The following is a 14,822-nucleotide window of genomic DNA, read 5'->3' on the forward strand; positions in this document are numbered from 1 at the left end:
ATGGTTTATTTTAGCTTTTATTTCTTTCATCACATTCCCAGTGGGTCAGAAGTTTACACACACTCAATTAGTATTTGGTAGCATTGCCTTTAAATTGTTTAACTTGGGTCAAACGTTTCAGGTAGCCTTCCACAAGCTTCCCACAATAAGTTGGGTGAATTTTGGCCAATACTCCTGACAGAGCTGGTGTAACTGAGTCAGGTTTGTGGGCCTCCTTGCTCGCACATGCTTCTTCAGTTCTGCCCACAAATTTTCTATGGGATTGAGGTCAGGGCTTTGTGATGGCAACTCTAATACCTTGACTTTGTTGTTCTTAAGCCATTTTGTCACAACTTTGGAAGTATGCTTGGGGTCATTGTCTATTTGGAAGACCCATTTGTGACCAAGCTTTAACTTCCTGACTGATGTCTTGAGATGTTGCTTCAATATATCCACAATTTTCTTTCCTCAAGATGCCATCTATTTTGTGAAGTGCACCAGTCCCTCCTGCAGCAAAGCACCCCCACAACATGATGCTGCCACCCCCGTGCTTCACGGTTGGGATGATGTTCTTCGGCTTGCAAGCCTCCCCATTTTTCCTCCAAACATAAGGATGGTCATTATGGCCAAACAGTTCTATTTTTGTTTCATCAGACCAGAGGACATTTCTCCAAAAAGTACGGTATTTTTCTCCATGTGCAGTTGCAAACCGCAGTCTAGCTTTTTTATGCTGGTTTTGGAGTAGTGGCTTCTTCCTTGCTGAGCGGCCTTTCAGGTTCTGACGATATAGGACTCGTTTTACTGTGGATATAGATACTTTTGTACCTGTTTCCTCCAGCATCTTCACAAGGTCCTTTGCTGTTGTTCTGGGATTGATTAGCATGTTTCGCACCAAAGTACGTTCATTTCTAGGAGACAGAACACGTCTCCTTCCTGAGTAGTATGACGGCTGCGTGGTCCCACGGTGTTTATACTTGCTTACTATTGTTTGTACAGATGAACGTGGTACCTCCAGGCGTTTGGAAATTGCTTCCAAGGATGAACCAGACTTGTGGAGGTCTACAATTTGTTTTTTCTGAGGTCTTGACTGATTTCTTTTGATTTTCCCATGATGTCAAGCAAAGAGGCACTGAGTTTGAACGTAGGCCTTGAAATACATCCACAGGTACACCTCCAGTTGACTCAAATTATGTCAATTAGCCTATGAGAAGCTTTTAAAGCCGTGACATAATTTTCTGGAATTTTCCAAGCTGTTTAAAGGCACAGTCAACTTAGTGTATGTAAACTTCTGATCCACTGGAATTGTGATACAGTGAAATAATCTTTCTGTAAACAATTGTTGAAAAAATTACTTGTGTCATGCACAAAGTAGATGTCCTAACCGACTTGCCAAAACTATAGTTTGTTAACAAGAAATTTGTGGAGTGGTTGAAAATCAAGTTTTAATGACTCCAACCTAAGTGTATGTAAACTTCTGACTTACACTGTATATATATTTTTTTAAATTGCCTGTCTATGGGTAACAGGGTTGACGTGTTATGCTCGACACACTGTTTTACACCACAAAACAACAGAAAATTGCCAAAAAGTGTAGAACCAGCTCACCTGCTTTTGCACTAGTTTGACCATAATAAACGAGTTCTGGTCACATAACGGATTTTAAAATGCAATATTGGTGCACAATTTCTACTTAATATCAAAGGGATGCAAAAGGGCAGAATTTTGTGGCACAAACATTATAAGACAATTAAAACAGGGTTATCTACTTGTAAAAAAATATATATATATTCTCAATGGAAAGTACTCAATTACGCACACACTCCTCCTCACCTGGTGCACACTGATTGAAAACCTGAATCATTATTAGAGCCCACTTAGAAGGCACACACACACACACCTACATACACATGCAATCATAAGCACTCCATTGGTATACCTCTGTTTTCAATGTTTTCTCAAGTTTTCATGGTGTCAGCTTTAAGTTTCTTTTTCTCCCAACTGTCTTTTATGCTTGCACCAGCTTAACTTTTCCAATTGCATTTTATAACTTTTGTAATAAAATGCTTGACTTATTTTGTTTTCCCTTTTATATGCCCATTTTTTTCTTTCAACTTTTTTCCCTCAGTTTCTTTCTGATGAGCTCGACTCGTCCGGGCAGCATATTGAGCGATTGTCCACAGACCTGGAGAAGCAAATCTCAGTGCTGGCGCACATGTCTAAGGAAAGCTCAGATTTCAAAGCTCAGAAAGGAAGTCTCAAAAATCAACTCTCCGAACTCGAGGCCAAGCTCTCAGCCTCGGAGGCTAGTCACCAGGAGCTCTCAGGTAAGACTGAAGAACTTCTGACACTGAGGGACAAGCTCACAAAAGAGCAGGAGGAACTTTGCACCACCAACCGGAAGCTAGATGGAGAGAATGCCTCACTATCCAGAGAGGTGGAAAAGCTTAGAGTTGCTGTTGAGGAGGCACAGGCTAATAACAAATCCCTCAGTCAATCTGAAGCGGAGCGTCAGTCCCAAATTGAGGAGCTTCAAAAGGCAAATGCAGAGAAGCATGAGGTCCTTTTGAAGTACCAACAGGAGATCCTGCAGCAGGAAACTAAGAGGAAGCTGCTTGCAGAGGTCTATGAGAAGACCTGTGAGGAGAGGAACGAGCTCCAGGAGGAGCTCAAGCAAAGCAGGGAGAAGCTGACCTCTGAGAAGGATAGCCTTTTGTTGGAGAGGGATGCAGCCAGAAATGCTAAGAAATCCCTTGATGCAAAGAATGTGGAGTTGCAGGCAAGGTGTCAGTCTTTAAGCTTGGAAAAAGAAGACTTCTATCTGAAAAACACTCAGCTGCAGGCACAGACAGAGACCTTGGGCAAAGATAAAGTGGAGATGTTTACTCAAATTAATGCTGCCATTTTTGACAAAGAGGCCCTCCAAGCCTTGAATGCAGAGCTTCAAAATCAGCTGAATATCACTAAGAAGGATCTTGAGAAGTCTGTCCGTGACAAGGTCGAGCTACATGCTTCAAAAATGAGCCTGGCCAAAATGCTGGACCAGTCCAAGACCAGCAGTGAGGTTACCGACTCTGAGAGGCTTCACCTCCTGCAGGAGAAAGAGGACCTGCTTGCTACCCAGCGAAAGGTGTGTTCTGAGAAAGATGAACTTATCAAGGAGAGAGAAGAGTTAAAGGAGAAGTTCAGACTTTCTACAGAGGAAGTGGCAACCTCTAAGGAGAAAGTCAAAGAGCTGTTGTCATCTTTTGGTGAGGAGAAGGAAGCACTTTGTCTCCAGAATGCAGAGACTGAGAAGGCGCTACACTCCATACGCAAAGAGAAGATGGCTATGGAATTAACACTGGAAAAGCAGAACATGGAGAGTGACCGTTTGGTACATGAAAAGGAAGAGCTGGAAGAAAAGCACACAAAGGAGATCTCTGAAAAGTGTACTCTAACAAAAGAGCGTGACAAGCTAGCAGGTGAGATCCGCAGTATGAAGGACCAGCTGGACAGCTCCTCTACGGCCAATGATGACCTGAAGCAAGCCAACTCCAACCTCACGTCCTTGCTGGAGGAATTAAAACAGAAGATAGAAAAGGTGGAGACTGAGGGAGCTTCCTTGAAAAAAGAAATGGTTGATCTACAGGCACAGTTACAGAAGCTTTGCTCAGAGAGGGAGGCCCTTGAAAAAAGCAAAACTGAACTTGCAGAGGAGCATCATGAACTAAAAGGCAACTCTGAGCAGCTGCGTTTGGAACTCATTCAGCAGAACGATACCCTAACAAAAAAGAGGGATCTCCTGCTTTCCCAGCAGACTGAGCTTAACAAGAGCCTGCAGAAGGACAAAGAGGATCTGCTTCTGCAGGTCCAGGAGTTCAAAGTGAAAGTGATTCTGTTTGAAAAGGCAAAAATGCTTCTTGAATCGCAGCAGCAGACTGAAGCAAGTGACCGAAGTAAACTGTCCTCTGCAAAGGATGACCTCTCCAGAGAGAGAGAGGACTTACGGACACAGTTGTTCACTCTGACACAGGAAAAAATTACTCTCCTGCAGTCTGAATCCAACCTGAAGGCAGAGGTTGCCTCTGTTTGTGTTGAAAGAGACACAATGGCCTCTGAGAGAAATAGTTTGCGTTGTGATTTAGGGCAACTTAAGACAACCCACACTGGATTGTTAGGTGAGAGACAGGGTCTGCTTGAGGAGAATGCCCAGATGCAAGTCAAAGTGCAGGACCTCACTCAACAATCTGTCACCAGAGAGAAGGCCATGGATGAGTTGTCTGCCAACCTTAAGCATATTGGAGTGGAGAGAAAAGCCTTGGCTGGGGAGGTTGAGAACTTAAAGGCACAGCTGAAGGAGAGGGACCAAGAAAAGGGTGACTTGGCTGGAGACCAAGTATGCCTGTCTGCCAGACTGAAGAAGCTTGTCAACGAGGTCTCCTCCCTGGCTAAGGAGAAGGTAGACCTCCTAGCTATGCAATCCCACCTGGAGCAAGACCTTTCCTCCCTCCACAGCAGCCAAGAGAGTAGGGATGGGGAATACTCAAGGCTCATGGGGGAGGTAGAGAAGCTGCAAGTTACCCAGACACAGCTTGAAGCAGATGCCCAGGCCCTACGTGCTGAGAAGGCAGTGATGGAGGGACAGCACAAAGCCTCTGTGGAGGAGGCATCTGTGTCTACCAAGGTCAGAGAAGAAATGGCCACCAACCTGGAAGACCTGAAGGTCCAGAAGGATGCCTTGCTCAAGGAGAGGGACAAAGCCACCCAGCAGGTCACCCAGCTTGAGGCTCAACAAAAAAATGCTCTTTCCAAGCAGCTTGAGGTACTCCATTACTAACAAACCCCGTAACTAACCCTCACGTTGAGCTGGCTGTGGTCATGTTTCAACCTCACTGCATGCTACTCCGGTCTTCTATTTACCTTAATTTTTGTTTAATCTCCTTTACTAACTGCTCTCTTGCTTCTAGTCCATTGCGAAAAGTTTATTTATGAAATGTAAATTCCTTTGGGCTTAGAACGTGATTTGAGAAGTTCCTTGGTTGGGGTAGATGGTTACATCCGCTCCCTTAGAATTTGGTTTGAAAATAGTAAGTAGTAGTAGTAGATGTGGGCATTCCAATGATTCCTGAGGATTACACTAATTGCATAGGAGAAAAAATCATTCTAACCCACTAGAGCTTCAAAATCCGGTTTGGAATGATTTGGATGACTGACATGCAAAGCATGCAAATTAATTCTGCATAATATGAGAAAATTGAGTGATCCTTTAGTGATCCTCTGGTTAGAGTTGATTTGGGCTGTGTAAAATAAGGCTCCATCGAATGATGATATCTCAGGACATAGGGGTTCACCTCAACCAACCCCTATCCAAGTAAGTTACAGGTATTTCATTAAATATGTCTGGTTGACATGCTCCCCTCTTCCTCACTACCTAGGCAGCGGAGTCCTCAGGGAAGACTGCTGAGGTCGTGGAGTTGCTGATACAAGAGAAGGGCCTTCTGCAGCAGGAGAAGATTGAGGCCCAGTCTCTGCTGGAGGAGTTCAGGAGTGCCAAGCAGGAAATTACCAATCAGGTATATGGAGTATGTAATGTCTCCGATGGGGTATACTATAGTGGTTGAGCAGCATGGATTTTCAATAAGGTATGGAGATTGTTGAAATTGTATGGGTGAGGAATGATGGCTTTGTCACTGTCATATAGGGCTCTCACTAAGGACTGTGGAAGGGGCTCCTTGTAAACTTAACAGAAGTTTGCTTTCGGGGTGTAATGTTTGCAAACCACTTTTATAAGTTAGTATTCACAGTATAATACAGTGATGCATGTAAACAGAATTTTAGCTACAGATGCTGGCATGCTCACACTCCAAGATCACATAGCCAATTCCACGTTAAACATGATTTTTCAGCCCCATATTTTTTATTTTTTTTATTTGATCATTTCAAATTGTATTTCTTTTTTTTGTTCATTTCATTGCTCAACATAAAATAAGAAATTGCATCAGTCCTTTATGTACTCTCAATACTCATACCGGCACAAGTAAAGTTCACTAGGGACTGAAAGCTATAGTGAGAAAAATGCGCTCAACTTCAACTTTCACAGGATTCAAACAATCTGTATTATATACAGTACATTAGAAGTGATCTATGTTTTTTTGTTATTGCACAGCTGGATTCCTTGAAGCAACAGAATTCCAAATACAAAGAGGAGCTCAACCTTTCTAAAGAGCAGCTCAGCTCAGAGAACCAGAAAATCAGCGGCCTGTGCCAGGAGATGTGAGTATACTGTGGTGTGTGTGTGTTTGCCTACAGTGTCTTCAGAAAGTATTCATACCCCTTGATTTTCCACATTACACATTTTGGTGTGTTACAGCCTGAATTAAAATTATTAATTTGATTTACACACAATACCTCATAATGACAGTGAAAACATTTTTTGAAATTTTAGCTATTTTATTGAAAATGAAATAAAGAAATATCGCATTTACATAGGTATTCACATCCCTGAGTCAATCATTTGTAGAAGCACTGTTGGTGGCGATTACAGCTTTGGATTGTCTTGTGCATAGCTGATACAGACATACCCATCTGGATTTGTGGATTTTCTTAATTGTTCCCTCTATCCTTACCAGTCCCCATTGCTGAAAAGCATCCCCATTGCATGATGCTGCCACCACCATGCGTTATGGTAGGGATGGTGTTAGATGGGTGATGAGCTGTGCCTAGTTTTCTCCAGACATAACGCTTTGCATTCAGGCCAACGGGTTACATTTTTGTGTTTATTATGGATCCCCATGCAGCAGCTACACTTCCTGGGATCCAGCAACATATGTCATGTAGTATTTTAAACTGTATGTATGTAACTGTCATAACACCTTACCCAACCCATTCAATGTGTTCACTCAGGCCACCACTCCACCACCACATATTTACAATACAATGTGCACGTGTGTGTCTTATGTGTGTGTGTCTTATCTGATTCTACTGCATGCATCATTCCCCCATGTAGCCATGGCTCTATGTAGTACAATGCGCCTCCCATAGTCTGTTCTTGACTTGGGGATTGTGAAGAGACCCTTGGTGGCATGTCTTGTGGGGTATGCATGGGTGTCCAAGCTGTGTGCTAGTAGTTTAAACAGACACCTCGGTGCTTTCAGCATGTTAACACTTCTAACAAAAACAAGTAATGATGAAGTCAATATCTCCTCCACTTTGAGCCATGAGAGATTTACATTCATATTGTTAATATTAGCTCTCCCTGTACATTTAAGGGCCAGCCGTGCTGCCCTGTTCAAATGAATTTATGAATTTACCACAAGTGGACTCCAATCAAGTTGTAGAAACATCTCAAGGATTATCAATGGAAACAGAATGCAACTGAGCTCAATTTCGAGTCTTATCGCAAAGGGTCTGAATACTTATGTAAATAAGGTATTTCACAAAACCTGTTTTCGCTTAGTCATTATGGGGTATTGTGTGTAGATTTGATCAGGGCAACAAAAAAATATATACATGCATACATACATACATACATTTAGGATAAGGTTGTAACTTAACAAAATGTGGAGAAAATGAAGGTCTGAATACTTTCGGAATGCACTGTATGTGTGAAGACCATCACAGCAGCCCAGATAATTTCCTTACTAGCCCTACCTTCCATTTGTCATCAATGGAATATCCCTGTTGAATATTTTCTCAATGTTTGTCAGGTGGGCCTTGATAGTCAGCTGTGTATCTATCTGGCAGGTCCTGGCTCAGTGCCAACATCCGACAGCGGGGTTGGGGCAGAGGGGGTACTATCGCGGTAATTAACCCTTGATGCAGGGAGCAGTTAAATGCAGTTGATCGCTAGGATAATTATTGAACCTGTCTTGATTTATTTATTTTTCTTAATAGATTTACTTAAAAGAAATGCAAACTTGCTTTCTTTACTCCATGCTTTTAATTGTCCTCGCTCTGACATTCTTATTCTGGGTGAAAATACATTACACACATGCACACACTGGGTAGCTCATTGCTCTCAACAGTCTTCAGACTTTAAATATTCAGACATTGAAGTGTCAGACATTGTCTTCATACCCAACCTCAAGACCCAAATATCTGAGATAAGAATTTTTACTGAACTATAATAATGTGTGTGTTTAGTGATGAGCTGAAGCAAGCTGCCTCTGTGAAGTCCCTGGTGGCCTTACAGGAGGAGAACAACAAGCTGACCAAGGAGCTTGGCAGCAGCAAGAAGGAGACCAGTGGCCAGCAGAAGGTACCACCACTGGACTACTGATGTGTTACCTCCTCCCTCAAACTGCCTCTAGATTTTAAGAATGTAACATTTACATTGAATTACTACAACTTTCCAACCAAGCAATTCATCCTATAATGTATGTTCTTTTTTCTTAGCTGGAAGCTCAGCGGTCCAAGCTCAATAAACAGTTGCAAGAAATGAAGCAGAGGTGAGAAACTGTGTAGAAACATGGTGTATTTAGCTAGCCGTGTCTATAATGCTGTTTTCATTTCCATCCAAATCAAGTGTCCGAAAATTGTTTGCCGTTTCTAGTCGAAAATAGACACTCCCAACAGTTCTGCAATTAAGCATGGATGTTTGCATCACTTTTCCATTCATCAACGTGGCATGTAATGTTTGTGCTCTGTCTACATACTCTGTCTGCTAACATCCTCTTTTGCCTTTTTTTACACATTAATTAAAAATGAGAAGCTGAAATGTCTTGGGTCAATAAGTATTCAACCCCTTTATGGCGTGCCTAAATATGTTAAGGACAAACAAATTGCTTAAGTTGCATGGACTCTCTTGTGTGCAATAATAGTGTTTACATGATTTTGGAACGTCTACTTCGTCGCTGTACCCCACACATACAATTATCTGTAAGGTCGAGCAGTGAATTTCAAACAAAAGATTCAACCACATAGACCAGGGAGGTATTCGAATGCCTCGCAAAGAAGGGCACATATGGGTAAAACACATTTTTAAAGCATATATTGAATATCCCTTTGAGCATGTTTAAGTTATTAATTACACTTTGGATGGTGATTCAATACACCCAATCACTACAAAGATACAGGCGTCCTTCCTAACTCAGTTGCCGGAGAGGAAGGAAACCGCTCAGGGATTTCACCATGAGGCCATCGGGGACTTTAAAACCGTTAGAGTTTTTAATGGCTGTGATGGGAGGTAACTGAGGATGGCTCAACAACATTGTGAACATGAAAAAAAGGAAGCCTGTACACAATAAAAAGGTGCTAAAGTAATACTACAAAAAATGTGTCAAAGCCATTAACTTTTTGTGCTGAATACGTTTTATGTTCGAGGCAAATCTAATACAACACATTACTGAGTACCACTCTCTATTTTCAAGCATAGTGATGGCTGCATGTAATTGCTAAGGACTGAATGTTCAGGATAAAAAATAAACGGAATGGAGCGAAGCACAGATATCTTAGAGGGAAAACCTGGTTGTCTGCGTTCCACCAGACACTGGGAGATTAATTCACCTTTCAGCAGGACAATAACTTAAAACACAAGACCAAATATACACTGGAGTTGCTGACCAAGAAGACAGTGAATGTTCCTGCGTGGCCAAGTTAGTTTTAACTGAAATCTGCGTGAAAATCTTTGGCAAGATCTGAAAATGGTTGTCTAGCAATGATCAACAACCAATTTGACAAATCTTGAAGAATTTTGAGAAGAATGGGCAAATATTGCACAATCCAGGTGTGGAAAGCTATTATAGACTTTCCCAGAAAGACTCACAGCTGTAATCTCTCCCAAAGGTGATTCTAACATGTTTTGACTCTGTTACCATAGAGAGGTTGCTGTTCAATGAGTAATCCCTCTAATTCACTTGCTTTTTGTCATCACAGTATATTTACAGTGCCTTCAAATTATTTATACCCCTTGACTTATTCCACATTTTGTTGTTTGAGCCTGAATTCAAAATGGATTACATTTTTTTTTTTTTTTCACAAGTGTATTGAAAATGAAGTATATAATTGACATAAATATTCACAACCCTAAGTCAATACTTTGTAGAAGCAACTTTGGTGGCGATTACAGCTTTCCATCGTCTTGGGTATGTCTGTATTATCTTTGCGCATCTGGATTTGGGGATTTTCTCAAGCTCTGTTAAATAAGATGGGGAGTGGCAGTGAAGAGCAATATTCAAGTATTTCCACGTATTTTCAATGGGATTCATGTCTGAGCTTTGGCTAGGCCACTCAACGACTTTCACATTCTTGTTCTGAAACCATTCCAGCATTGCTTTGGCTGTATGCGTGGGGTCATTGTCCTGTTGGAATGTAAATCTTTGCCCCCAGTCTATGGTCGTTTTCACTCTGAAGCAGGTTCTCATCAACGATTTGCCTGTATTTGTCTCCATTCATTGTTCCCTCTATCCTTACCGGTCTCCCAGTCCATGCCACTGAAAAGTATCCACATAGCATGATACTGCTACCACCATGCTTCACGGTAGGGATGGTGTTTGACGGGTGATGAATTGTGCCTGGTTTTCTCCAGACATACCGATTTCCTTTCAGGCCAAAGAGTTAGTTTTGTCTCATCAGACTATCTTTCACGTGCCTTTTTGCAAACTCCAGGCGCTCTGTCGTGTGCCATTCTCTCAGGAGTGGCTTCTGTCTGGCCACTCTCCCATAAAGCCCAGATTGGTGAAGTGCTACAGACTGTTGTCCTTCTGGCAGGTTCTCCCATCTCAGCTAAGGATCTCTGTAGTTCTGGTGGTCTTTGAGTTCTTGGTCACCTCCCTGACCAAGGTCATTCTTGCCCGGTTGTTGAGTTTGGTCAGACAACCAGCTCTAGGCAGAGTCTGGGTAGTTCCATATTATTCCAATTTCCCAATGATGGAAACGACTGTGCTCTTGGAAACTTTCAACACTCTAGAAGTTGTTTTATACCCTTCCCCAGATATACAGTGCATTCGGAAAGTATTCAGACCCCTTGACTTTTTCCACATTTTGGTACGTTAAAGCCTTATTCTAAAATTGATGATTTTGTTTTTTCCCCTCATCAATCTACATACAACGCAACAAAAACAGGATTTAAAAAATGTTAGCTAATTTTATTAAAATAAATGTCACATTTACATAAGTATTCAGACATTTTACTCAGTACTTTCTTCAAGCATCTTTATCAGCGATTACAGCCTCAAGTCTAATTGGGTAGGACGCTACAAGCTTGGCACACCTGTATTTGAGGAGTTTCTTCCATTCTTCTCTGCAGATACTCTCAAGCTCTGTCAGGTTTGATGGGGAGCGTTCATTTTCCCCTCGATCCTGACTAGTATCTCAGTCCCTGCCGCTGAAAAACATCCCCACAGCATGATGCTGCCACCACCGCGCTTCACCATAGGGATGGTACCAGGTTTCCTCCAGACGTGAAGCTTGGCATTCAGGCCAAAGAGTTCGATCTTGGTTTCATCAGACCAGAGAATCTTGTTTCTCATGGTCTGAGAGCCGTTTAGGTGCCTTTTGGCAGAATTCAAGGGGGTGGCGTAGCTTTTTACAATTTAATCAATTTTGAATAAGACTAACGTAACAAAATGTGGGAAAAGTAGAGGGGTCTGAATGCATTCCGAATGCACTGTATGCCTCATCACAAATCTCCCTGAGATCTACGGATAGTTCCTCGGACTTCATGGTATAGTTTCTGCTCTGACATGCACTGTCAACTGTGGGACCTTTATAATGACCGGTGTTTTTCCTTCTAAATCATGTCTAAACAATTGAATTGGCCGCAAGTAGACTCTAATCAAGTTGTAGTGACATCTCGATGATGATCAAAGGAAATGATATGCACCTGAGCACATTTTTTAGTAGCCTAGTCAATGGGTGTGAATACTTATGTCAATGTGATTTTGTATTTCTTTTTCAATAAATTTGCTAAAATTTCTTTTAAAAGAATCACTGTCATTATGGGGAATTGTGTGTAGATGGGTGAGAAAATACATTTTGAGTTCAGGCTGTAACAACAAAATGTGGAGTAAGTCAAGGGGTATGAATACTTTCTAAGGGAACTGTATTTATATATTTTTTCAAGCTAAACGGTAGACTCCAAACCACTTCAAATTTGATTTGTCACATGCGCCGAATACAACAGCAACAATACAACCTTACAGTGGAAATGTTTCTTACAAGCCCTTAAAACCTCTTTGGGCTAGGGGGCAGTATTTTCACGTTCGGATGAAAGCGTGCCCAAAGTAAACTGCCTGTTACTCAGGCCCAGAAGCTAGGATATGCATGGTAGTATTTGATAGAAAACACTCTGAAGTTTCTAAAACTGTTAAAATAATGTCTGTGAGTATAACAGAACTGATTTGGCAGGTGAAACACAATCCATCCAGGGAATTTTTTATTTTTGAGGTCATTGTGTTTTCCAATGCTTTTCTATGGGAAACCTGATTTTTAGGGCTCAGCTTGCAGTTCCTATGGCATCCACTAGATGTCAACAGTCTCTAGAAATTGTTCGATGTTTTTCTTTGAGAAATAAAGAAGTAGTCCTATTCTTTCCATGTGTCACTCAGACAGTCTTTTGTTATTTTTCTCCGGTTTTAGGGTACCTGAGGTTGCATTAGAAACGTTGTTTGAAATGTTTGGACCAAGTTTACAGGTAACTTATTAGATACTTTGTAGTCATGTTGGGCGAGTTGGAACCTGTGTATTTCTGAATCAAACACGCCAAATAAATTGACATTTTGGGGATATAAAGAAGGAATTTCTCAAACAAAATGACCATTCATTATGTCACATTTGGGATTGTGAGACATTTGGGATTGCAAAAAGATAAATCTTCAAAGGTAAGGCATTTATTATATTGCTATTTCTGACTTTAGTGTCGCACCTGCCTGGTTGCAAAATGGTTTTCATGTTTTTGTATGCGGGGCGCTGTCCTCAGATAATCGCATGGTGTGCTTTCGCAGTAAAGCCTTTTTGAAATCTGACACAGCGGCTGGATTAACAAGAAGTTAAGCTTTATTTTGATGTATTACACTTGTATTTATATGAATGTTAAATATTCATATTTCTGTAGTTTGAATTTGGTGCGCTGCAATTTCACCGGATGTTGTCAAATCTATCCCGGTAACAGGATTCGAGCGGGATTCGAGCTTAAGGGATCCCTAAGAGGTTAACCAACGATGCAGTTCAAGAAATAGTTAAGAAAATATTTACGAAATGAAATAAAAAATGAAATAAAAAGTAACAATAATGAGGCTAAATACAGGGGGTACCGGTACTGAATTAAAGTTTCAAAAGCACCATTCTATGTGTATATATAAAGATGGAGTTTTTAAAGCAGCAACGTTTTGGGCGACCCGACCAAATTCACATAGAAATGTGAGTTATAGATCTGTCATTCTCTTTGAAAGCAAGTCTAAGAAGTGGTAACTGTTCTATGTGCACTATTACTATGCTTCCCATTGTCACATAAACTGAAATTAAGCAAACTATTAGAATTTTTACAACCAGGAAATGGCGGAGGGATTTCTTCATAGTGCACCTTTTAACCGAACTTAAGAAACCAGTCGGCTGCTGGTGGTACTCCAGTAGACATTAGGGTTCACTCAGATTATGCATGGTCAATGCTTCACTATTCCCTTTTGGAGTGGTTAAACTCATGACTATATCATAATTTTGTTTTGCTCTTGACAGAGAGACCACAATGAAGAAACAGTTAGATGAGGAGAAAGCCTCCCTCCAGAAGTCCATCCATAAAAGCAGCGCCTTGATCTCTGAGAAGGATCAGGAGCTGGAGACCCTGATGAGTGAGGTAAGAATTGGTGCTCTTCCCTATTTCTAGACATTTTAATTCCCTAGCCTCATGGCAGGCTCCCTGGCACTAATTCTAAGCCAAAAAGCATTGGACTAGTCTTATTAGAACTTGAGTTCATTTTCAGTACATTGTTTTTCATCATTTGCATACTACACTGAACAAAAATATAAACGCAACATGTATAGTGTTGGTCTAATGTTTGAAATTAAAGATCCCCAAAATGTTCCATACACACGCAAAGCTTATTTCTCTCAAATTCTGTGCACTAATTTGTTTACATCCCTGTTAGTGAGCAGTTCTCTTTTGCCAAGATAATCCATCCACCTGATAGGTGTGGCATATCAAGAAGCTGATTAAACAGCATGATCATTACACAGGTGCACCTTGTGCTGGGGCCAAGAAAAGGTACTCTAAAATGTGCAGTTTTGTCACACAATGCCACAGATGTCAAGTTTTGAGGGAGCGTTCAATTGGCATGCTGACTACAGGAATGTCCACCGGAGCTATTGCCAGAGAATTGAATGTTCATTTCTGTACCATAATCTGCCTCAATATCATTTTAGAGAATAGATTAGGGCCAAAACAAAATTGAAGTTGTTGCATTTTGCGTTTATATTTTTCGTCTGAAGTTTACATACACCTTAGCCAAATACATTTAAACTCAGTTTTTCACAATTCCTGACATTTTAATCCTAGTAAAAAGTCCCTGTCTTTAGGTCAGTTAGGATCACCACTTTATTTTAAGAATAATAGTAGAGAGAATGATTTATATCAGCTTTTATTTCTTTCATCACATTCCCAGTGGGTCACAAGTTTACATACACTCAATTAGTATTTGGTAGCATTGCCTTTAAACGGTTTAACTTGGGTTGAATGTTTCGGGTAGCCCACAATAAGTTGAGTGAATTTTGGCCCATTGCTCCTGACGGAGCTGGTGTAACTGAGTCAGGTTTGTAGGCCTCCTTGCTCGCACATGCTTTTTCAGTTCTGCCCAAAATGTTCTATAGGATTGAGGTCAGGGCTTTGTGATGGCCACTCCAATACCTTGACTTTGTTGTACTTAAGCCATTTT

General features: G+C 41.1%; 1 protein-coding gene across 2 annotated transcripts in view; it reads left to right on the plus strand.

The window, feature by feature from the left end:
• Positions 1 to 14,822, plus strand: part of clip1a (CAP-GLY domain containing linker protein 1a) — a 51,159-nt gene that overhangs the window by 30,891 nt on the left and 5,446 nt on the right. For both annotated transcript variants that reach the window (XM_071353067.1, XM_071353068.1), the window contains exons 16-21: positions 2,105 to 4,780; positions 5,394 to 5,531; positions 6,125 to 6,231; positions 8,101 to 8,215; positions 8,353 to 8,405; positions 13,630 to 13,747. In XM_071353067.1, the coding sequence (XP_071209168.1) occupies positions 2,105 to 4,780; positions 5,394 to 5,531; positions 6,125 to 6,231; positions 8,101 to 8,215; positions 8,353 to 8,405; positions 13,630 to 13,747 (3,207 nt within the window). The remainder of the gene's footprint in view (positions 1 to 2,104; positions 4,781 to 5,393; positions 5,532 to 6,124; positions 6,232 to 8,100; positions 8,216 to 8,352; positions 8,406 to 13,629; positions 13,748 to 14,822) is intronic.

This window comes from Salvelinus alpinus, chromosome 19 (genome assembly GCF_045679555.1).
Source record: "Salvelinus alpinus chromosome 19, SLU_Salpinus.1, whole genome shotgun sequence".
NCBI classification, from domain to species: domain Eukaryota; kingdom Metazoa; phylum Chordata; class Actinopteri; order Salmoniformes; family Salmonidae; genus Salvelinus; species Salvelinus alpinus.